We start from the raw sequence: 24,690 nt of genomic DNA, 5'->3' as shown, positions 1-24,690 counted from the left end.
ATGGTGAGTCCATGCAGGGTGGTCGGGGTGGGGTAACCCTCCAGACTTTTCCAGGTCAGTTCTCCAGATTTCATTCTGTTTGCCTGCAGCTAACATCAAATCTAATTGTCTCAAGTCAAGCCAGTGCATACATTTCTTTTTTTCCCCTCAACCGTAGCAATTTCTGCTTTTTTTGTTTGGGACTTGATGTTTGTGCAAATTGGTTTTTGAAAATCAATCTTTCACAGGTATGCACCAGTGTCCTTTCAAAGATTTCAGATGGCAGGCCTTGCTGGTCAATGTCCTGGAAAGCATTTCCTGTCATAATGAAATAGGTACCAACCAGGAAGGCTGGTCGATCCAGAAACATTGACCCAGAAGGACTGCAAATAGGTTAACCTGTTACTCTGTGAGCAAATTGTCAAGATAAACCAAAGCTACACAAAGATTTTTCCATGCAAAACAGTGGCGTGTATATCGCCCTCCTTGTGGCAAGATACTCTAGGGGTTTGTTTGGTTTTTTGGCTTGGACCCAACAGTGTACCGCACCTTCGCCCAAGCCTCTGGGTGCTCAGGACAGCTGAAAAGTACAAGCCACCCCATTTACAGAAACCCAGAGTTTTAAGTACAAGCCTCCTTGTAAAGTGGGATTCTTTGAAAGGGCTAATCAGATTTTTTTTTTGACAAGCACATAAGCATATCTGCATTTCTCAAAAATGCTGTTTACCCCATCAAAAATATTAAAAGGAATATAATTTCCTATTTGCATAAAAGGGGAAGCACTGAAAGAAGCACAAATGATTCCTGGAATAACAACGACAACAGAAAAGAGTACTGCCTGTCGCTGCTTTCACATAAAAATTCACATAAAAACTGTGAAATTCTGTCAGGCTTACATGGAATTCCCTGCATTGTACATCCCTATGTGGGTTAGGCAAACAAGTCATTCAACTTGGTATGAGTGTGTAATGCACCACGCACATCAATGGTGCTACGTATATGAGTAATAATCACCACCAGCACCCACTACTTCTATTTTCAGTACAAAACAGGCTAGATAATATAAAGAGCCTTGGCTGAAGAGGAGGTTTACAAGTATTGGCAGACGGAAGAAAAATTTCCACCTGGACCTATTTATCCCAAGCTTAGAGAAACATATCAAGGGTACAAGATTGCAAGTACAGCTGAACACTTTGGAGGAAGGTACTCCTTTTTTACCATGATCAACAAATTGATGCTCAGCAACCTCTTTAGCCGTGTCACAGTTAATCAGTGAGAAGTTCAAGATAATACTGCGGTAAAGTTTATGTGCATCACTCAAAGCCCTTTCAGGGGTCTTCCATCCTGCAGAGAAGACAAAAAAGAACTGTATATTACCTGGGTGTTGTTTTCATGCTTTGGGGAACACTTTCCACAAGGAACCTACCTGCCCTGATGCCTTTGCAAGAAAGAACAGACTGTCGATACAGATCAGTAAAACCAAGGAAAGGAAAGCCTTGGTGAGCTATCAAAGAATTCAAAGGCTCCAAGGAACACAGTTTGAATATCACTGCATCATCCCGAAGAAGAGGGAGCAGGTATAATTTCACCAACACTGTTTGCCCCAGTGCAACATGCCCCCTGCTTCCTAAACTAATGATGCAAAACAGTTTCCACAAGGTATGGTATACTACTGGAACCCTTCATCTCTGCTAGAAGGGTGGCACTCACAAGAACCCCAGAACTGCAGAATGTCAGGCAGTTCTAATCATGCCACCCTATCTATTATCTAAGCTGCCTCTTTCTTCTCCAGCTTGGACTTATATGATGTTCACCACCACAGAGATGGAGGCCAAACCCAGGACCTGTATCATAAGCAAAAGGGTACCTTTAAGGCTGCATATCCCACCGTAACTTTGGAATGGAGTGCTTTGCTATGACATACAAACACCTGGCTACCCTTTTTGGCTCCAAAAGCACTCCAAAACTTCAATTCATTCACAATTCATTTATACTGTCAGACGCATACCAAAAGGAGTGCAGATTAATAGCAAGGAGGAGATGGAGGGACACTTTGCACACTTACCCTGAGAGTGGAGTTTTTGCCTGAGCACCAATGGAAGAGTGGAGGGAGGCAGACCAAGATATGTGGCTGTTAACTGGAGAGTGCTGGCTCGTAGTAGGTACCAAACTTTTGATGACCTTTGCAATGCTGGGTTTTGCAGGGTTTCTACTAGTAGGCCAAAGCCTTCTTCAATCTATCCATGAAATGAAAAAGATCACCTAGCAAGAAGGCTCTCCGTTCTACAAAGTTATGCTGCCAATGTCTGGTTTAGGCTGCCTTAACTCATGACCAGATTGCAGAACATTCCTAACCCCAGATAAATTTCCTGAAAGTTGAGAAGTGGCTGCAGTTCAAAGATCCTGCATGCTAGACCCAGTAATATTGCAGAGAGTGGAATAACCAACAAGAACACTCCTGTTTACCTTAAGCCAATGTCTAAAATATAAATCCTGTTTCAGGTGAGACTTGAGTGCAAAGGGGATTGCCATATGGAGACCTTGCTAGTGGCAGAGTTAGAGTCTTCATTCACATAAACATCCTACCCTCTTACAGGGCCAGAAAGCACTATTATCCATAGCCCAGTTCTTCTCTGCTTGAATTTTTAACAGCTAGGATATGGCCAATGGGGCAATTCTCCTTTCACCAGCCAGCTCACCTCTGTTGGTCAAGTTAACCTTGAGGAAGCTTTTAAGCACTGTGTTCCCCAACATAAAGCACCTGATATGATCATTTGGCAAGCATCTGAAACAGGCATTTCAAGATAGCATACAAAAACTGCAGAAGAGTTAAACAGGAGTTACAGGGGAGTGGGATGCCTAACAAGATTACTAAGAGATGCCATAGATTAACAAGCATTTGCTGACAGGGTAACAAAAATTGTGAATCTAGAAATTATGCCTTTTTCAGGGTCTATGCAAGGACTCAGTTGTCAAAAGGGCCTTATTCCCACCGTTGCCCTAAAGGATACATTAGGCTGAGGAACAGTGACTGGCCTAAGACTATCCATTGAGTTCCATTACAGTGTGGAAATCCTAACTCCAGCTTCTTCAGTTCAGTTCCAGGAAAAAATAAAATTGCTATGCTATGGAAGTTTCCTTTATGCTTGGTGGTCCTCAAGAACAACAATTGTCTGTTTATGGCCAACTCAGAGGTGGACAGATCTCTCAGATCATCTCTGCTATCCCTACTGAATCAGTGCTTCAGACCTTGAATATTAACAATGTAAACAAATCAGACAGATTTCGAGTAAGAAGAGGGCAACCTAGTTGTGTTGGATGAATAAGACTCTGACACAATAATTTGTCAGAACAACTTCACAAGTTGAGAATGAGAAAGTTACCCAGTCTGGATGACACAAAACAGCTTGTCATTAATTCTTTAACTGATGATGAATCAGTGCACCTCCAGGCATCACTTCGCATACCCACCCTTACTCAGGAATTGTTTTGTGCAAACCAGTGAATGTGGTTTATGCAAAGGCTAAATAACTCCTCCATAACCCATAATTTGTTCTAGAGATTTGCAGAGGTTGTTTAATCATGATGGTCACACAAGATGACAAGTCCCAACCCATACACCATACATACTACAGCCTTACTCTGGGTTAAATAACCCATGTTGTGCTGCCATGACATACAAACTGACTTATAATCAGCAATAGAGGGATGATCTGCTTCTGAATGACTGGACCAAGTATTAGCCATTGCAGAATCTAGCAGGCCTACCTTCAGGGCCTTCCCTAACATAGTGCCCCCCAGATATCTGGGAACAGAATTCCCTGCTGCGCCAACAAGCAAAGGAAATGGGGACTACAGTCAGAAGCATCAGGAAGGTGCCCGGTTGGAGAAGGCTATTCTACAAAGTCCAAACCAACACTTACTTTTCACTTTCTAGCCTCTTTCTCAAGCACAAAAAGCAAGCAAGCCAGTCCCTTAATACCCTGGTTTACTGGTCTCCATGATAGTCCAAGTGTACATGGGAGCATGCCACACATTACCTTGCAGTTTGCTAAGCACAGCTCGCTACGGAGAACAGCTAGGGTCTGATTCATCAACAAGCAGCTGTCACTGTGTTGGTCCAAATGTTGCAAACAGAATTCAGCTTCCATTAAGATGGTCTAAAAGGAACACACACAGTTACCAGAAAAACTAGTAATTCATTGAATTGTAACAGAGTTAAAACAACATTTGTCCTCTTCTCCACAACTGGCCTCTGCAGCTAGAAGTCAGGTCATAAGCGATGGAAAAAAGCACCTGATCTTCAACTCTGTGATCTGCCTATCTGTTTTGCTCACATGCATGTAGGGAGAAGCAAAGCGGGAGTGAGCAGGCTGGGTGCACTTTCATCTTACTCATCTACAATAAACTAGGAAAAGCCAAGCAACATGGCTCTTCAGCAAAACATTTCGGGATGAACCGGCTTGGCCACATTTCACACAGCTGTGAATTTGGGTAATCTGCTCTTCAGTGTTGTCCCTTATTTATGTGTTTGCACTTTAATCGTCACTTTCTCATGTGGACTGCTTATACTTTTGGGAAACTCTCAAGATGGAAAGGCAGAGTATGATTTCCAGAGGAGCTGGTTCAATCCTAATCCAAATTATCCAAGGCTGGCTCCCAGCCTTGGGCCTGACACCTAAGAGGGACTTTTCAGGGGCAGAACAAACTATGCCCCAGATGCAATCCCAGACATTTCCAGTGAGAAGAAGGATGGGTCACTTGTGCCCCTCTGGACATTTTGATCTACCAAAACATGAGCCCTAGACAGCATAGCCAGCAGTGAGGGATAGAGGGAGCTGCAGGTTAAAAAGAAGACAGCACCATAAAGACCACCACAATTTTGCCACCTGCTGAGTGCAAAAGTTTCAGGTATCAGATGGCTACCTGTCAAAGTATGCTGGGCTATGAAGACTAATAGCTTCCATCATGGCTGCATACAGATCCAGCTGAGAGCCCCACCCTCCAGCTAACAGCTGCCACTGCTGAGGCTATGAGAAGGAAAGAAACAGTGGACCTGATTCTGTGCCCAAGAGCTGCTGGATTTTGTTTGCAACTAATATCTAGTGCTTAAACTGGCTTTTCTTTCTCTACCCTTCAATCCCCTTTCCTTTGGTGTTAAGCCTACTGTCTTATTTATTGACTTGGGAAGGAAGAGCTATAAATAAATAAAGGCCAATAAGTTGGCTAGATACAGAAAAGTGTGCTCATCAACCAGATAGTTCTGCTTTTAGCAAACTACTCTTCATGCTCATGCTCACCTCTGCATAGCTAGGGCAGTCCAGCTGGAGAAGTAGCTTGGCAACATGGCACAAAGCGCTGGTCTTTCCGATGGAGTCCTGAAGTGCATCACAGAGAGCTTTGATCAGGAAATAGCTCTCCATGGCTTTCAGAGGCTGTGGAAAAGAAGAGCAATAAATTTAAATACATAGTTGAAGAAAATAACAGCAGCAAGAACATCCACAACAGCCCAGTACAGCAAGGATCGCCTCCTATGGTTGTCTAGGGAACTGGGAAGTACAGACTTGCTCATGGAGTACCCAGGCTCTACAACAGTTACCATCACCTGGCAGGAAGGCCCCCCTGGCTACAAAGCCCCTGTGCTCAGAGGTTATACAGTCATCAACCAAGGAGCAGGTCTGCTTCCAAGCAACCCACCTTCTCTTCTTCATAGCAGGCAGAATGGCATTGCTAGTTTGTCTTCTCAAGATATGCCATGGGGACATAGAAACATAGAAACAGAGCGAGTCAGAAGGGGTCTCCCGGGTCATCTAGTCTGACCTCTGGCACCAGCCGGCTCTGCTCACGACATGCCCACGACATAAAGCAGTCAAGTGCCTATACAACATAGGGAGATTTGTTGCTTCTGTTCCTTAAATTTGGTGGTAGAGGTAAGGAAGCTTCTGGCTGGAGGTGGAATTAAATTTTTGTTGGGTCATTGCCAGCCAGGATCAAACCACCTTATATGCCCCACTGCATTACCCATCCCTATAGCAGAATCACTTTGTTTTCACTATGATGGGAAGAAACTTTACAGACATTTAGGAGCATAAACCTGGATATAGCAGCAAATGGATCTACGCTGGTTCAATTAGAAAAGAACTGCCATGCAACCAAATCAATAAGCATGCAAAGACTGGTTTGGAGCTCTAAAAATGTGTTTTTCTGAATGTAGGTTGTGTGTGCTTCCTTTGGGTAAGGCACACAACGTAGGGTTCTCCACTGACAACACTGAATCACACACACGCAAGGAGCAGCAGCAAGATAACATCAGGAGTGCTGGAAAGCTCAGATGACATTTCCTTGAAGAGTAGTCACAGAGACATCATTTGCACATGAAAGTTCCATGTTGCCCAGGAAAAGGAAACAGCGCTTGCGCAAACAGGTGTTGCAAGCTTTCTTAGGAATGATGCAAGCAAGCACCACTCCTCCCATCTTGTCTCTGCCCCACTTGTTCCCAAAGCTACCTTTGCTGCTCCTCAGCTGTAACCGGGAGGTTCTGAGTGTGTGCATCCACAGCCTGTACTCCCTAGCTCCAGATTTGGCAAGATATTCCAGATATGTCAGTCCAGATATAGGGACATCTATAGCGATAACCTCCAGAGAGAGACTGTCGTCCCCTAGCTCCAGTTTTTTGACCTCCAACCACAGAGGCTAGCAGAAAGAAAGAATGGGTTGGTACCAAAGAAGTGCAGCTACCTGAGTTTACTCTCTGGCCAAGCTATACCACTCTGTACATTTTGGATGAGCCCCTGCAACTAGCACATTGCAGATCATTTGCTCTCCCACAAGCATACATGCAGAAAAGAGCTTGACTCTCCCATCTCTCCAAAATTTAGTGTGGCTTAATAAGCAATATACAAAATGCAACCAGCTCCAAGCAGTAAAAATACAAGTGGAAACAAGTTGATCCTAAAATTATGGACCACTCTGAACCGTGACCTCTTAACTCCCCCAGTTCTCAAACTGGAACTAGAGAAGATTCAGACTGGAGGATAAGGAGAGAGAAGCAGCAAGATATGGAAACCCTTGAAGGAGAGGGTACAGTTTCCATATGGAGGCTTTGTTCTGTTGCCCCCAAGACTTTTCACAATGCCCATAACCATTTTCTAGAGAGAAGAAACAATAGATACACCTTGGGTGAGAGAATGAAGGTGCAGGGAAAAAAAGACTTTGAGAAAGTCAGACCAAAACAAGTCCTGCAGAGTAGTCAGCTCTTCTTACCTTCCCCATAACTCTGTACAAAGCTGCCATGATGTGTAGGGATGCTCTTGTCTGCTCAATGCTACGCACAGCTGGGATTCCGCCCTTGGAGAGGAGCTGCTTCCACAAAGCAAGAGCATCATCCAAACATTTTGATTGCACTGAAAAGGAAGCACAGCAGTGGGCAAGTAAATGTGTGGATACCCTCCTCTTAACTTAGGACTAACCCAGTTCTTTGTTCAGATGCCACAGCTTCAGTGCCTCACAAGTTCAGGGCCTGGCTTGCCACCAGAAGGTGGCAAGTTGGTGCTAATAAGTACAGTTAGAGTTAATAAGCAACCACTTAATGTTTCCCCTCCTGAGCAGGAGAAAAGATAGATTCTCTGAGCCTTCCAAGGCCAGATTCATGGTGCTGTTTTGTAATGTGTTTAAAAAATACACAGCTGGAGCAAGGAGTACAGCAGCAACCTAGGCCATTCCCAGCTCTTACAAACAAGAAATGAATAGGGTGATAAACTAGTGTCTTAACTGTGTGTCAGGCTCATATAAATGAATGTCTCCAAGGCAGAAATAGTCATATCCACTAAGAACTAGCATGCCAAGCCCCAGGAAGCTACCTCCACCTTCCTCAGCTGCTACCTCCACCAGCCTTTCCAGCAGGCTACGTTGAAGGAGATGTAATAGAATAAGCCCTGCTTCTCCCTCAGTGGAGTACTTGATTTCTCTTCTTCCCTCCCCTGCCCTTTTTCTTGTGTGACATGTCTTTTTAGATGGTGAGCCTGTAGGCAGGGACTGTTTGGATTGACTGATTTCATGTAAGCCATTCTGGGAGGTATTTTGGCTGAGGAACAGGATATTAAATAACAATGATGATAGAGACCACTGAGGCAAAACACTCCCCCCCCGCCCCCGATCCAAAGCGTTTAGGCCCTTTCAGCAGCTGTGGTTTCATCTGAAATATTTATTCTGTGACTTCATTGTCATGAGAAGATGCTGCTATCCACTCATTTATCATATATTTCTATTTCTACCTTTTGTCTGGAAACTTTCAGCTGATAATAGGGTAGAAAAGCAAAAGAATAGAACTTGAATGTTCCATAATGAAGATCTGTCTGCGCAAAGGTTGCAAACATTTTAATTGGTGCCTTGTATAAGAGCATTTGGGGCAATTCTGATTTTAAACTTTAAGTAATACAGCTACAACACAACAGCTACAATAATAAGCAATACTTTTGATCTTTCAAGCAGCCCTGAGCAATCAGCTTTGAGTGGACAGAGCATGGCCATGGAGCATATCAGCTTTAGTTTAATACCCTCCATCTGACTGTTATTGCCTGAAAGTTTCCAAGCAAGTATTAGGTGAAATACTTTTAAGAGGATCACCAAATTTGATGCAGCAGAAATGGATATAGGGATCAGTTTGCAGATTCCACCTCAGGTATGGGGCAGGACTAGACGTTCCCTGCCACTCTTCACCATTTGCATTGTATTACTGGACTTTTAAAAGTACAGCTACCCCAGTCCAGCAGCAAGGTTCCTTACCAGAATCTGCAGACAGGTTAAATGCAATGCCAAGATACAGGAACTTGTCATCATGAGACTTATCTTCATAGCCAAGATCATTCGTCTCAAAGCCCTCAAGAACATGTGTGTCATTTTGTCCTTGGGCATTTCTGGCCCTCTGCTCTTGTTCTATGCCCTGTGTTGAGAAAAGCAGAACTCCCAGTAAAGCTCCATAGGGCACTCAGTGAGAAAGCAGGAAGGCACCTCTGACCTGCTGGCGTTAAGCTCTTCATCAGCCTTCATGGAGAGCTTAGAACAAGGGATCCCCACTCCACCACAATGGAGAATTTACTGTGTCCAGCCTGTGCAATACATCACAACTGGGGCTCTTTGCTAACAAATGACAGGCAAGCACAAGGACATGGGGCAGCCATCAGCCTCTTCCTCCTGTTCAGCAAATGGGGCAGCCACTACCATCACTGGGTAAACCTGCAGGGCAAGATCTTCAGCAGTGATGCCAGACAGCCCAAGTGGCAGCACACGCCCATCAGGGGTGGGTGAGGTGGGAGGAGAGCAGGCAATGGGTCAGGCTCGAGGGTCTCCAGCAGCACCTGTGGGCCCTGACAAAGTTGCCAGTCAGTTGTGTTGTGACACTGGGCCTGCATGACCACCACTGAAGGCACAGCATGCAGATGCAGGAACACAGTTTGTCCACTCAGGTAACGAGACACTGACAAAGTCAAAATATTCCTCAGCCACATAATCCAATGGCTACCTGCAGCCTTACTTTGAGATACATCCTGATTGTATGAATATGAAGGATTACTGCCTTGTTTGATAAAATTCTGCAGAATAGCGACAACCATATTTGGCAGCACAAGGACAGACCCTTCCACTGGAAATCCCCCTTGACACAGAGATCAATTTTAGCACCAACACAGACCTGCTTTACGGCTCCTAGAAGGCAGTAGTACTTTTTGGAGGTTCTGTATGATCTCTTGCACTTTAGGTAGGAAAGAGAGTAAAGTTCCTGCAATACACAGCTGCAGAATTACGCAACCAGAGAACTTCTGCAAACATTCACAGAAGTTGTAGTTTTCAACCTCTATTAAGCACCAAGTATATGCAACTCTGATTTTATACCAGATTTCTGGGCCAGTCACTTTGCCAACACATACCTTATGCATTTTGTCCTCAATTGTACAGATGTAGAGCCAGAGTAAGGCTTGAGCCTTGTCGTCTTGAAGCTGCACCTCATTCTGGGGGGTCTGTGGTACAGAGTCTAGCAGTCGCAGGGCTTCATGTATGGAGTCCAGGGCAGAGCTACAGGGAAGAAGACCAACAATACCTTGCATACATTAAGTGTAACACCCTTCTGGACAAATTGCGGGGCCTTCTTTTGCACGGGAGAAACAAACAGCTCGGCCAGGGATGGCATAGAGGACTTGAAACAAACCTTGACAAGCCTTTAGGATCTCAACTATGAGCACAGCATCCTTAAGGAGCCACCTGATCCTCTTAGCAAACCAAAATTATGATGTTAAAGACATTGCAAGAGGAAGAAAGGTGGGATAGAAATGCAAGGAACTTAACGCAGCTGAACCTGGAATCAAGGGAATTGCAAAATGTTCTAAAGCCTTGCAAGGCAGACTTCTTGTGCTGCACTGGGCTCATCCTGAAGATGATTGTTTTATACTAAACAAGACAAGTACATGCCATGCATGGCATTTACAGTTTCTCAGATCCACAAGCTTTTTTTCTTCAGTCCTTAGGTTAAAGATGGAAGGAGCAAACTCATGATTTGGCTAACATGCTGAGATTTTTAATTCTACAAAGGTCTCTCCAAACAAGGTACCCAATGGAGAGAGCTTTTTCTTAAAAAAAAAGGGAGTATATTAAAAAGTATATCCTGTAACAGAAGGAACTCATGCCCTGTATTTAAGTATCTGTTTAGGTCTTACTCCTACCATCTGAATTGAAAAACTGGAAGATAAGGGTGGGGGTACACTGGTCCAACACCTTTTGTTTCTTGAATGTCAGCTCAAGGACCAGTTCTCCAAAACAGCTCCTAGGGAGATTCCCAAGGATTACTAGGTGTTTTCTGGCGGATGGGGTAGGGAGGACTTTTGGATAAGCACATTTCTAAGTCTGTACAAGATTTCGTGTTCAGAAAACAATCTGGTGGTAATGTGTATTACTCTTTAATGACCTGCAGACAAACATTTCTGTTGACTCACTCCATACTGCTCACCCAAGCTTTTTCACTCCAGACACATACACTCTTTACTAAGAACTGTCAGGCTTCTGCTACACTCAGAATTTGAAACCAAATTTGAAACCAAGATGTGCAAATTAAGAATGTGAATGCTAAATAAGAAAATGAACAGGAATGCTGTTTGCAGTTGAGGTTAGTACAGTTTATTGCAGGAGTAATGGTGTATCGTGTCCTTGCCATTCTCCTCCAGCCTTTTAATAACCCTACATTTCGTTAAAATACTTTAAGAGTCTGCATTTTTCTAGGTATAATTTTCAACATTAGCCATCTGCGAACATAACCTCAAACAGAAGTTCTCAAACTGTGATCTGCAGATCAAAGACAGGCCTGGAGAGGATGAAAAGAGTTGAAAATATCTGTACTTGGCCCCACAAATTGGTTTATTTTTCTCTGACAAAGGCTAAGTCTGTTTTGACATGGGCAGCCCTTTGAGTGCTCTGAGCCGGAGGGTAGGGAAGGGCCAAGCCCACTGGCCACTCACCATTCTGTCTGCTCACTGTAGTCATGATAACACAACACCTGCGCCAGTTCCACCAGAATCACAGCCCGCTCATGGACCCAACTGCTGCCTTCCGAGCAGATGTCCAGCAGGTCGCAAATCACATTAAAGCGCTCTTGGCCGGTGTCCACCCGCACAGACTTGTAGGCCTTCAGTTCCTCCAACAGCACTGCCATGAGGATCTCGGAATCTAAGTCAAAACCTTCCAGGCCCTCCTTCAGAGTCCTGTGATGAACGTACAAGCTGGTCAGGAGCACAGGTTCGATCTGGGACAAAGCAGGGGGGCTACCAAGCAGACAGACCTGAAACTGTGCCGGGGGGGGGGCAGGGGATATGAAGTCTGCCCCCCTCCCCTGAGGTCAAGAACAAACTGCCTCACAAAATAACCTCTATCACTGAAGGAGTATGTGCTGGTAATCACAGAGGGCTTTTAAAAAAGCAGATAAGGTGGTATATAAATGTGAATTGAGAAAAAATGGGTGGAGCAGGCCACAAACAGCAGTCTACATGCAAAGGGCCTTGCTAGATATCACCTAGAACTCACAAGCAGCTAAAAAAGCCTTGGTTTCAGGGCTGGCATCTTGAGCTAAACAGCCTCTGTTCACCATGAGTAATAGTTGATAACTTGTGGAGAGTCTATATTAGTTGTTAATCCAATCCTAGGAGTCTCTCTACTCTTGTTTCTAAGTTGGTAGCCATCCCCAATCCTGTGATAGTGCCATTTCTTTAAATTAATTACATGACATGTGCCTGAACCTCCTGCCTCCATCCAACTCACATCTGACCCACAGCCGAGTTCTAATATGGCTGAAGTGCCCCCTTCCTCCCTACACCATTCAACATTTTTAAAGGCCTCATCCACACTTCTCAGCTGAAATGCACTAAACCAGGAATGGGCAAAATATTTGGAGGACCACAATCCTGATCAGCACCAGTGAGCTTAGCCACTGGTAAGGTATGCTACGAGTTACGGGCTATGATATCCAGATAGCCACACATTGCATACCCCTGTACTAAGTACTTGAACCCTTTTCTTCACAATCTAATCATACTATGTATTGTTATTTTATTATATTGTTTAACATTATAGCTACCATTCTCTCTTTCACCTCTCCATCTGCACAATATATATATTGGATTGGAGAACAGAACTACACACATATTGTGCCTATGCGATTCTCAGTGGAATCCCATAATGAGATTTCTAGAGTATATGCCCAACGGTTGGCATTTTGCTAGAGCATTCTCTAGATCAGCAGTTCCCAAACTTTTCCAGTCATGGAACCTTTCTGAAGACTCCCCCCCACCCCCCCGTGGAACCCTAAGTCTATCCCTGATTTTTACTAAGTATTGTGAACTCACAACATTCTTTCTTCTTTCATCTGCTCCTATTGCCTGAGTGCTTTGCATAATGTAGTAGGTTTGGAAATAAAGAGAAAATATTTTAAATATAACAAATAGGGCAATTATATGGTAATATCCCAAATGAATTCTTTTGGTTATTCCCAACACTATGCAATAGAGCCCTTGGAACCAAATGATGTGATTTCTTTCCTTGTTTGCCACCTTGAACACTGTTTTTGAAGTGAAAGAGCAGGATATAATTTTTCTAAAGAACATCATAAAGTTAAGGACAAATCCAGGGGGAACCCTCAATTTATCAGCTTCAAGTTGTAAGAGGCAAAGAACAACTCCCCATTCCATTCTAAGAGTTATACATCCATCTCTTGATATCCTTCTTACTTCAGTTTCAGGTCATCAGCCCCACTTTTGTTGGCATCCATTTTGACTTTGACCCAGGAGGAAATTGGCTCTGCCATCTGCTCAGGGATCTTGCTGCAATAAGAAGCCAGCCAGAGTACCACACTCTGGAGTGCCTCCTCTAACAAGCCAAGCTTCCTGTAGTTTTCCACTTGTATCTTAAAGCAGTTGTGTAGCTGTGAAGGGGAAGGAAAACATTCAAGAGGCACAGAGTACAGAACATCCAAGAGAAATATCAAATTCTCCCAATTCTCAAGCAAGAGCAAAAGCTATCACAACTACTCTAACCCAAGCCTTATGCCAAATGAGGGCAATTTGTACCCTTCCAGATGTTTTATAGGATAAGCAGCAAAGGGGTTGGGGGATAAGTTCCAGGTACAGTGAAAAAGTGCTGTTGTTGCCCTACACTTTTTGGAAATATCCTTCTTCAGGGGCTGTAAAGGAGCAAAACATATACAGATGTTCAAACAATACCCTCTGAGTTTGGAGGTATCACAATAGGACTGGGCCCTAAAGACATGATTTGCCAAAGCCCCTTTGCATAGGGGATCTGCACCCAATTCTACCCATTTCACTACACATAATTGGATTTGAGACATTCTCCGCAGAAAGGGGGGACCTGCCCAGAACTTGGGTAATACAGCAGTCTTGCTAGCCAGCAGAACTCCTGTAGTCAATGCAGTATTATCTGTGCTTCCAACATATCTGCTTATCATGCTACAAGGAAAATTTTACTACCTTTTCTGTAGGCAAATCTGGATATTTGAAGAGTTCCTCCTTGCTCAGCCAGCTGCAGAAAAGCTCCACTATAGAGTTTGACTCCTCATACATCTTATGAAAATAGAAGCTATAGGCCAGCCGGGACACACAATACGCTATTAGGAGAAAAAAAATGATATTGTTTATCTTAAGCAATCTTTCATAGTTATTCAGCCTACTTTTACACAGGACCCACCAAATAAGAGGTCTCCTTTTATGTCTTTCGATTGCAAACATCAACAGTGACTTGTTCTTGCATCATGCACCTCAATGCTTCTTGCCCGGGTCTAAATTGCTGAAGTGTCAAGAGGGAAGTCCAGCAAAATATCTGTTGTAGTCCACAACACTGGAAGGGGTAAGGAGTCCACTGCTTGCATCTTAGGCAATAGTATAAGGTTACATTTTGAAGCACAGGCCCTTATCAAAACAATGCCAATAGACTCCTGCTTGAGAAGTCTCCAAAATGGTAGGCACAAGCTCTATTGTGCCATGTGAACAAGCCAGTTCTAACCATTTTTCATCACCATTAAGAGCAGGGCTTTTGTAAAGCTAACTGGTCCAGGAATCATAGAATAGTAGAGTTGGAAGGGGCCATGAAGACCACCCCCCGCTGTTGCAGGACACCAAGTTACACCATCCCAACAGATGGCTGTCCAGTTTCTTTCTGAATGTCTGTAGTGAGGGAGAGCCCACCACCTCTCTTGGCAGCTGGTTCCACTGTCGTATTGCTCTGACAGTGAGGAAGCTTTTCCTGGTGTCCAGCCTGAATCTGGGTTATCTAACTGACTGTTCAAATCTAAGATGCTCCAAAATATTTTACAATATTCACAACTATATTTTGTGGCTGGGAAAATCCATTTCTCTCCAACTACTGTGAGGATTGCAACTAAGTTCAAACAAAAGAGGGTAGCATGAGGGCAGATGTCAGTTGTCATCCTCTCTGCTAATCCCCAAAGTTGCAGCAGTTTGACCTATGAGCCTTGACTCTACTAAAACATCAGTCCCAAGATATAGTGGCCAAAATGCCCAAGGAAGTGGGCCATGGTATATTCAGAGCTTCCAGTTACCCATCCCAGCTCCTGGTTATCAGAAATGCCAGCAGCATGTGTGCTCAACCACCCTGGAACCCAGGAATAATTGATCAGTGCTGTCCCCCGAATGAAGAGGGAAGGCTTGGGACCTCAGGCAACCAAATCTACTCATAATGAAGAACGCATTCCTATTTCTTTTTCATTAGGAAAGACAGTGACCTCCAACTGATCAAGATACAACTGCACCTCCTACCAACTTGAACAGTCAGAGGGAGATACGTGTCTACCTTGTACACCAACCTGAGAGATCCAGATATTCAGACCACTCTCTGACAGGAACATCTTCCAGCATTTCCAGCATCCAGGCAACAGTGCTCCGTATGGACACCAACAGCTGTGGCAGACAGGCAGACCTGGGTCCCTGTGAAATGCAAAGTGAAGCTTCAGAAGTAAAGGCAAGAACATCAAGGGCCAGCTCACATCCCATTGCAGAGAATCCACCACAGATGACAAACCATCCCCCTGATCCATCTTTAACCTCAGCTCTTAAGAGCATTGAGGGGCAGAGATTTTCCCAGACAATACTATGTTAAAGTTGCAAATGGGGAGAAGGAAAAGTTGCAAGTTTGGACACCCGCTCTTTAAAATGCCTTTGGGATGTCAGGAAAGCTATACTACATCTTTCTACCTCATATATTTCCTTTTAGGACAAGGGTGGGGAACCTCAGGCCTGTGGGACAACTAGAAATATGCTATCATCACTTTTTTCAGTTAATATGCCTGTCTGTGGCGGATGTGTCTAGCAGTTCTGTCAGTCCACACCTATCGACTCTATTCTAATGATCGCTTGTACAGAATCAGAAGTATTTCAAGGCCTGAGGCTATATTAAGATGTGTTGATTTGCACCCTTGGTAGGAACAAAACAGCTCGTCACACTTTAAATATATTTAAGCCCCCAAATAGGGGTTTCCAAGGCAACTTACTTTAAACTTAATTTTTCAATGATTTGTAAATTTAAAAATGACAATACAGTACATGTTTGTGTTTACAAGTATGAACATTATGTGAACAAAATCATGCATGAAGGAACCTAGTGTCTTTAGAAGTCATATTTCAAGTTTAGTGTTATAAACTAAATTTATGCAAGAAAATGGCAACATTTTATTTCGATTATCTTTTTCTCTCCACTGCTGCTGCTTAGGTTTTGTTTTGAAACAGCCAGATAAGCCCTTTAAAATAAAAGTACAAATCCAAATGACCACCCTTATTGAACCAGAAAGTCAAGCCAGAGCTGTATTCTCAAGCCTTGTAGAAAGACAGGGCTTAACATGCCACCTGAACAAGAGTTTGAACATCTGAGTTCCTCCACATGTTTTGAGCCACAACACCTTCATTTCCTACCACTGGCCATACAGGCTGGGGTTGTGGGAAATGTAGGCCACTTCAGAAGCTTTGGCCTACATTGGGGAAGGCTTTTCTAGAGGGATCAGGTAGGGAAGAATTCCCTGCAATGCTCTTTCAGAACTCATTTCTGTCTACTCTGACTAGTAGGCCAATATTTCTCCAGGTAAGATTCTTTCACAACTTTCACAACCCACCAGACCCTTTGACAGATGCTGGAAGTGTCTGCACCAGCAGAAACTTAAGCAACTGAAGGCCCTCACTCTGCCCAGTGGTGAAAATCTCAATCCTCCTTTCACATACACCAAAAGGTTTTTTTAATCTGTTGGGAAAAAGAGAGCTAATGAAGCCCTTCAGTGTCCTGACATACCTGCAGAGCCTGAAGACAGTCATATACCAGAGTTGTGTACAACTGGAAGTAGTGACAGATCAGCTTCCTCAGAGTTTGCTGCTGTTTTATGTTGTCTGATGGGACCTGTGGAAGAAGAAAAATGAAGCAGACCCGAACAATGCCATGACAAGTTTCACAAGGTTATTCAACACTTAATTGGCTGTCAGCCCTACTGAAAATTATACTGAAGTGTTGTACTTAGTGTTGGCAAAGGAACTGTGCTTCCTGACCAGTTCTGGTTATTTATACAATTTATTGATTTATCTACTATTCTTGGCTGCCTTCACAAAGATTTTCCAACAGCCTCCCTAAACCTAATGTCCCCTAGATCTTTTGAACTATAATTCCCGGCATTTTTGGCCAGTAGCCATGCTGGCTAGGACTGCACAGAGTGGAAATTTGAATTATCTGGAGGGTTCAAGGTTGGAAAAACCTCAAATATTTGTATCCTACAAATCCAACAGTGTATTGCACACGTGTGTACACATTAACTGCAAAAGCTCTGGTTTTTAAGCCAGCTGTCTTGACCTCATGATGGCAGAGCACAGATACCAAAGTATTTTTTTCCCACCCACTACAACCTCTTATCCACGTAGCCTGCTCAATTTGTATTTCAGCCATCCTCTCATGTGTCAAAAGTTTTCAAAGCCACAAGTGTTCTTAAATGAATCACATTTGCTTTCCTTAGTAAAGTTTGGCTCTGGAGAGGACCAAGACAAAGACTTTCAAGTCCTAGCTCTTCTCCAGTGCTCCTGGCACAGAGAGCTACATGTGAAAGGAGATAAAAACATTTCACTTACCAAATCCAGAAGCTTTTGGAGCAACCTGAAGTAACTTTTCATGAAAGCAGAGATCCCCAGAATGTCTTCCAAGTTAAAAAGGCTCTGTTTATCCTTCTTTGCATTTCCGTACAAAGGGGTGATGAGCAACTGGCAGCTTTCAGCCAGCACTCTAAGCAGGGCTTCTTGAGCATCCACTGAGTAGTTCAGAGCCTCGGCTGCTTGGATGAACAAAGGCCCTACTGAATCCTTAGCAAGAGCCAAGCCTCGGTGCAGTTCAACTCCAGCAGAGAGAACATCTAATGCGGCACGAAAGCAATTCTGTTTCAAGTAGCCAGCAGACTGCTGGAGAACTTCCATGCCTTCCCTGAAGCAGCAGCTTTTGCAGAGGTAACGGGATCTAATGACCATAAGCTCAAAGATGCAAAGGCAGTCTTGGAAGGTCAAAGGCTCATTCCCTCTCTTCCTTTCTAGAAAGGCAGCAACCAGGCGGTGGGAGAACTGCTCACTGAGAAAACGGGCCTCTTCTCTGCTCAGTGGAGACCGCTGGGCCTCAAACACAACAGCTGCAGCAAATGCATGCTGGGCCACCAAGGAGGTAAAGAAAGGAGGTTCCTGAAGCAAAGTGCTAGGGACATCATGCTGCAGAAGCACCAAGAAGCAAACTGCCTGCAGCTGGGTGGACAGCACAGCCCTGAAGTCTGCAGGAGTCTTGTCTGCTTTACCCATGACATCTGTACTCTTCCATAGCACACTAAAGGTACTCTTGGCAATAGAAGTATAATCATCAGCAGGCACCTGGGGAGGCTGGTATTTCAACAGTTCAGTATAAAGGAGCTGTGCAGACTTTAGGCACATATCAGACGGGCCCCGGGCAGCAACACCCCTCAGCAAGTGATGCAGCAGTCTTTCTAAATAGAGAGGAACATACTGATGCCTAGCTGCTGTGTAGCCATGATAGGCCATCTCAGCTAAGGCCTGGAGATGTCTCAAGTGAGCAGGGCAGTCCAAACCTTCCCCAAACTTATGAATACAAGCCCGTAGGATTCTGTCACATGCGGTCATCTGTTTGGAGGCTTGGCCTGTGCAATCTGCAGTTTCTGCTCCGCAGATGAGACATTCCTGAAATGAAGAGGAGGCCTTAACTGTTAATTAAGGATGTCTTAATTTTTTAAAAAGTTTTGCGGACTTGTTGATTTTGTATTTTTTTAAACCGAGAGCATCCCATAAAATTTCTATATTAAGCTTTACAAAACTCCCTAATTTTATCTCACCTTTTGACCAAAAAAGGCACTCAAAGTTACCAACAATAAAATTCTGATTAACAGATTAAAATACAGCAGAAAAACAAAGAACTATGCAACAAAAATTTAACTATAAAATAAACAGGACCAATGGATTAAAGTCTTTTTAGGAACAAAACAGGTTTAAGACACAATGTGGCATAATGATTAGAGTGTTGGACCAGGACTCGCTCTACTTAGCCATAAAGCTCACTGGGTGGCTTTGGGTTTGTCACTGATTGCCAGGTTAACCTACTTCACAAGGTTGTTGTGTAGATAAAACAGAAGAGGATGAAAAAAGGCAGCATACACAGACATGTGTATAAAATAAATGAATGATATGCCAAAGTCCAGCCTGAATAAATACATTTTTGCCTGCTGGCAGAAAGACAGCAGAACAGTGGTAAATCTAACCTCTGTCAGGAGAGGGAGTTTTAAGACCTTGGACACCCAATGGGAAGGCCATTGCTTGGAGTCTTCTCTGTGAACATGCCTCTGATGGCAGAGAGACTGACAGAAGGGCTTCCCCTAATGACTTTAACATATGGATAGGTTTGTATAGGAGAAGATGGTCTTTCAGATAGCCTGATCTCAAGAAGTATTTGGGCTTTATAGGTCATAACTAGCACTTTAAATAGTACCCAGAAACTGATTAACAGCCAGTGAAGTTGTACCAAGGGAGTCATATGTTCCATGTCAATAATCTGACCACCGCTTTCTGGACCAACTGAACTTTCCTCTTTTGCAGGTGAGTGATGATGTGTGGAAATAAAAATAAGATAAAGTTCATTATTCCAGGCCAAGCCCAGCCTCACTTCTGAACCCTGCAGTAGTGAGATTTCTTCCCCCAGTACACCACTACAGTGACCAGAGGAAGACTGTGAAGTACTCCATGCTAATTGCCCAAAGTCTAAAATGTGAATACCCTGGAGGATTAACTCAAACATCCTAGTGCTGGCAGTATCCAGTCAGATGTTTCCTGGAAACACTCATGTCATTTTGTCCCCTAAAAGCTAGAATATATGGAAGTACACAACTCCACAACCTGGAAGTTCTATTCATCCTAACCAATAGCCATCATGAGCTCATCCTCCATTAATTTGTTTTAAAGACGCACATACCAGCAGCACTCAGGACATCTTGTGGCCTTACCTTCAGCTCTGACAATAGAATTAGAGTCTCTTCGGGAGTGCTGATCCGAGTCAGAAAATCCACACTTTTGAGGTACTTCATCTTGCATTCTGCAGTAAGGGAAGAATATATGCATGAATCATTAGTCCACATGCAGCTGGATCCAAATGTATTTTTTTATCCCAATCTCAACCTGCTCCAAATGTACTTCTGTATTCTCCCCCCCCCCCACCCTCAATTAAAGTACAGAAGCATTACCCCCCTTCTCTGGGTCACACCTCTCTCCTAACATCTCTGCAGCAGCAACATTCATTTGCACCCAGTGGATTCCATCCTAACGGGAAGCAGTGCACTGGCAGATGCTGGGAAGCCACGAAGCACAAAAACTCAGTTGGGTCAGCCTATGCTAAACAAAGTGATAAAATCACAAATTCCCATATCTGAACAACTATCCCATAAGTCTTGCTTGCAGGTGGCTTCTTCTCATTACCTATAGCAACCATTCTGCCACCTGCGACTACCAAACATTGCCAGAATGTGTTTAAAAGTATATCTCAATCTGAAATAACAACTGTTCTGTTTTATGCAGCTGCAAGGCTCAGGTATAAAAGCCATATTTTTAAAATATGGGTGATGTGATAACTTGTTTCCTTCCACCACTCAGGTTGTCTTCCCATCCACAAAAGCTACAAACCAAACAGCAGTTACACCTAATAGTCCACCCTTTCCACTTGTCCCAATTCTGCTCAGTCACTTAGCATTCTCTAACATATGAAATACCTTTTCATAACAAGCGCTACATATAGTAAAATTCACATTATACAGAGCAGGTCCATTCTTCTATTACAAATAAACACACAAACTAAAAGCAGTAGTAGACAGATAATTCATTTATTCTTGCCATGCACACCCCTTTCCCCCTTTGCTACCCTTTCGTTGCCTTTTAAACTGCAGGTGCCTTGGGGCAAGAGACCTGCCTCTCATTCTTTTGGATGTACCATATATACAGGTAAAGGTTTCCCCCACACAAGATGCTAGTTGTCCCCAACTCCAGGAGCGGTGCTCATCTCCGTTTGTAAGCCAAAGAGCCAGCGTTCTTCGAGAAACGCTTCCGTGGACATGTGGCCGGCATGGGTGAACACTTTTGAGCACGGAACGCTGTTACTTTCCACCGAAGTGATACCTGTCTATCTGCTCACATCTGCATGCTTTCCAATTGCCATACAGATGGTGCTATATAAACTAAATGGATTCACATGCTACATTTGTTCACGCTGCACTTGGAAGTAAAATGAACACAAAGAAAAAATTAAATATGCAGCCTGTAAAGTAACCGCCCGTGCGGATGCAAGCTCAGACATTTTTAACCCAACCCCTACTCCTCCGTCGCCAAGTTCCTCCCTTTAAAAGCATCCACTGGGTCCCCCTTAACGCACCCTAAAAGGCTGGGATTCGAAATTCATCATCTTTAAATTCATAATTTAAAACCGGTTTAACAAGTATGGAGCCTCCCCAATAACTAAACCCCGGGATCCCTTTTTAGAATTACTGGTAAGAGGAGCTTTTGCATGTTTTCTTGTTCGATTTTTTTTTTTTTTGGGGGGGGGAGCGTGAAATGAAGTCTCAAAAAATCCAAATTTGTCGTGTCGACGCACTGACAACAGCATCACCGACCGTTACTCCCACGACCTTGCATTGAGTCTCCGGGCATCCCACCCGCTACCCCCGAAAGCCACCCCCAATTTCTCCCCCACAACCCAGCCTACCCGCTAACAGTGGGTCCGCTCCCCCAGCCGACTCCACGCTCCCTAAAGCGGCCACTCCCGGAGGCAACGTCACAGGCAGAATCGCGCCCCGCGTCGCGTTCAAATCGGCGCCCCCGGCCAATCACCAGCGCCGCAGCGAAGCTCCGCCTTTTTTTCCCTTCTGCTCGATCCTGTTGCTTGCTGGGAGGCTCCTAAGTAGCGCTCTACTAAGTCCTTTTCCAGCGAAGATTACGAGGGTCTTGTGGCTGTTAATAGCATAGCAGGTTCCGGCTGCAACTTCGGTGGGCTCCCGTCTTTTCCGACCTTTTAAATATTATTCTGCCAAGTTTTGCAGAGGGGTTTGGGGGGTATGGATGCTTGGTCCCCTATCTATCCATTGTACGTTTCAGTCGCCCAGTGACTGAAGGTTTCAGGGTTAGGGACAACGCAATTGAAAATAAATGCAAGCGTTTTCTGTCGCTGGTTTTCTTATATTTCTTTCCCGTGAGTGTGCGCGCGGCTACAACCACATTTTTAATTGTAAGGCGCCTTGCAAAGGCATGTCTTAAAAGGAAGAGTTACACTATGTTAGTCGTGAAGTCGTGTCCGACCCATCATAACCCCATCGACCCAGGCTCTCCTGTCCACCATCCCCCGGAGAGCACCTAAGCTCACACCGATATTAAATAGACACTCTTTTCCGAGGGTAAGCTCCATTGAATGTTTTAGCACTTCTGAGTAGATATGCATAGGTCCACGCTGTGAGCATGGTACAGCTATCATGAGCAGTCCGTTTTCCTCTGATCAGTGGAATAATCTTCCGCACCTAATAAATTGGTTTCTAGTCCACAAGGCCAGCTTAAATCTGCTAGTCCGTAAGGTGTCAGAAGACACTACATTCCTTTTTGTGAATCCTATGAATTGTGGGTTTGAATGCACTGCTGCTGGAACCAGGAGATATTTTACAGGGGAAAAGACTGCGCAGGCAGTTTGGTCAACAGGCCTCATTCCTTGCAAGTGTATTCATGCTGCCTGAGACTCAGGAGTAAGCTGCACTGACTTTAGTGTCACTGCTCCCAGGGTAGTGTGCCTAATCAAAATAGCCAGTCTATAGTGAGGCAGGAAATCCTTAAATGTAAGTCCTGCAGTGTGTACACTCAGGCAATACTCTTAGGCACATTTACCTGGGAGTAAGCCCCAATTAATTCAGTAGGGCTTTCTTCCGTGTAGACATGTGCAGAAATGTATGGTCAACGTGAAAGTCGGCTTAAAACCAGTGATACTTGAATTCGGGATGAATGCAGACGATGTACGGGTTCCTCAACACAGCCTTCTGTGCTGGACTCGCCTGGTTTGGTCATGCTGGCTGAGAATTAAACAAGTCGGGACGGTACCAGGGCCTTTTAAGTTCCAGCGACCATCCTGTCGTCTTTTAAAGTGCCACCAGGCGGCGTCTTTGGTTGTTTTTGCTGCAACGGACTAACATGGCTTCCCTTTAAGGCCAGAGGGAGAGGCCGCGTTTAGGCTTTGGCGAGAGGAGCCTTTTCCTGATGGTGGGTGACACCTTTAAGCCTCGCCGTCAAATAGAATGGGAAGGTGGCGTTCGCGGAGCTGGATGAAATCATAGAAGCCGTCGGGGCAACGGCAGTGCGCACGCGCAGCCGGCTTGTCCGCCTTGCCTTGTCCTGTATGCGCAGCAATTCTGCTCGACGGCTGCATTTGCTGCTGCAGCAGCGCGATGGCCGCCTCTTCCAGCAGCAAGCCACTGCAACCCGTCACTCACGTCATTTTTGACATGGATGGCACCCTCCTGAATACCGAAGCTCTTTATACGATTGTGTTCCAAGAGCTGTGCAACCGCTTTGGGAAGAAATTCACTTGGGAAGAGAAGGCCTTAATTATGGGCAGGAGGGAAGCTGAGGCAGTAGAGATCATGCGCAAGGTCCTCGACATCCCCTTAAGCGCCGAGGAAATCTTGCGTGAAACAACAGCGAGGAAAAAAGAATTATTTTCGACCTCCTCATTGCTGCCAGGTGTCGAAAGACTCCTCCGCCACCTCCATCGGCACAAGGTCCCCATTGCGGTCGCCACCAGCTCGGTCCGAGAGTACTACGAAATTAAAACAGGCCACCTCAAACCCGTCTTTGGGCTCTTTCATCATATTGTCACGGGAGATGACCCCGAAGTGAAAAACGGCAAGCCGGCCCCCGATATTTTCTTGGTCTGTGCGAATAGGTTTGAGCCTCCGGCGGCGCCAGGGAAGTGCCTCGTGTTTGAAGACGCACCCCACGGCGTCTCTGCGGCCCTTGCGGCTGGGATGCAAGTGATCATGGTGCCTGATGAAAACTTGAAGAAAGAACTTACTAAACAAGCAACCCTAACGCTGCAGTCGATGAATGACTTCAAGCCAGAAATGTTTGGCTTACCCAAATTCGATTGAAAATGGTCATCTTATCTTTGGCCTTCCTTACTGGATGAAAAACAACAACAACAACAACAACACAGAGTTGTTACTTTGACTCAAAGGGTTCATAATCCCTATGGTAATTATACGCTGCAATTGTGTAATTAAACTTACCGGATAACTCCTTTTTATTCATACCTACAGGGCACACCTGCTACAGCCACCTTTTCCAACCTAGCACCCTTCAAATTTTTAGAACTACAGTTCCAGGCATTCCTTGTGTTGATCATGCTGGGTGGGGCTGCCCAAAACATCTGGGGGACACCAAGTGGGAAAAGTAAAAGTAGCAGTGCATGACTTGGTACTCCTTCAGAGCAATTCCGTGAGGCATTAACAAGCATCTTTGCAGGCAGCCTTTCAACATAGAGGGTGCCTCAGCACTGTATAATCCATTCTCCCCTCGCATACACACTCCACTCATCACAATGATGGGCTTTCTATTACTA

General features: G+C 44.5%; 2 protein-coding genes across 2 annotated transcripts in view; one reads left to right on the top strand and one right to left on the bottom strand.

Annotated features, from left to right (window-relative positions):
• The window catches only part of ESPL1 (extra spindle pole bodies like 1, separase), a 47,323-nt gene extending 27,186 nt beyond the window's left edge, over positions 1-20,137 (bottom strand). Inside the window, exons 1-14 of the mRNA XM_044443296.1 lie at positions 20,057-20,137; positions 17,643-18,743; positions 16,822-16,926; positions 15,350-15,470; positions 13,998-14,134; positions 13,242-13,435; positions 11,481-11,723; positions 9,903-10,047; positions 8,764-8,920; positions 7,243-7,382; positions 5,280-5,414; positions 4,020-4,139; positions 2,045-2,216; positions 1,198-1,323 (exon numbers count right to left, since the gene is read on the bottom strand). Of these exons, the coding sequence (XP_044299231.1) occupies positions 1,198-1,323; positions 2,045-2,216; positions 4,020-4,139; positions 5,280-5,414; positions 7,243-7,382; positions 8,764-8,920; positions 9,903-10,047; positions 11,481-11,723; positions 13,242-13,435; positions 13,998-14,134; positions 15,350-15,470; positions 16,822-16,926; positions 17,643-18,743; positions 20,057-20,137 (2,977 nt within the window). The remainder of the gene's footprint in view (positions 1-1,197; positions 1,324-2,044; positions 2,217-4,019; positions 4,140-5,279; positions 5,415-7,242; positions 7,383-8,763; positions 8,921-9,902; positions 10,048-11,480; positions 11,724-13,241; positions 13,436-13,997; positions 14,135-15,349; positions 15,471-16,821; positions 16,927-17,642; positions 18,744-20,056) is intronic.
• A 3,381-nt stretch (positions 20,138-23,518) lies between these two features.
• LOC123029895 (pseudouridine-5'-phosphatase-like) lies at positions 23,519-24,234 on the top strand. Its single transcript, XM_044443294.1, has one exon. It carries the CDS (start codon positions 23,519-23,521, stop codon positions 24,218-24,220), a length of 702 nt encoding a protein of 233 aa, XP_044299229.1. The 3' UTR covers positions 24,221-24,234.
• The last annotated feature ends 456 nt before the right edge of the window (positions 24,235-24,690 follow it).

This window comes from Varanus komodoensis, unplaced genomic scaffold (assembly GCF_004798865.1).
Source record: "Varanus komodoensis strain SLA01 unplaced genomic scaffold, ASM479886v1 scaffold41, whole genome shotgun sequence".
Classification (NCBI taxonomy): domain Eukaryota; kingdom Metazoa; phylum Chordata; class Lepidosauria; order Squamata; family Varanidae; genus Varanus; species Varanus komodoensis.
This window is presented reverse-complemented; position numbering and strand designations above follow the sequence as displayed.

Coding starts and splice junctions, on each gene's coding strand:
- LOC123029895 (XM_044443294.1), top strand. CDS start 23,519: ATGGCCGCCTCTTCCAGCAGCAAGCCACTGCAACCCGTCACTCACGTC.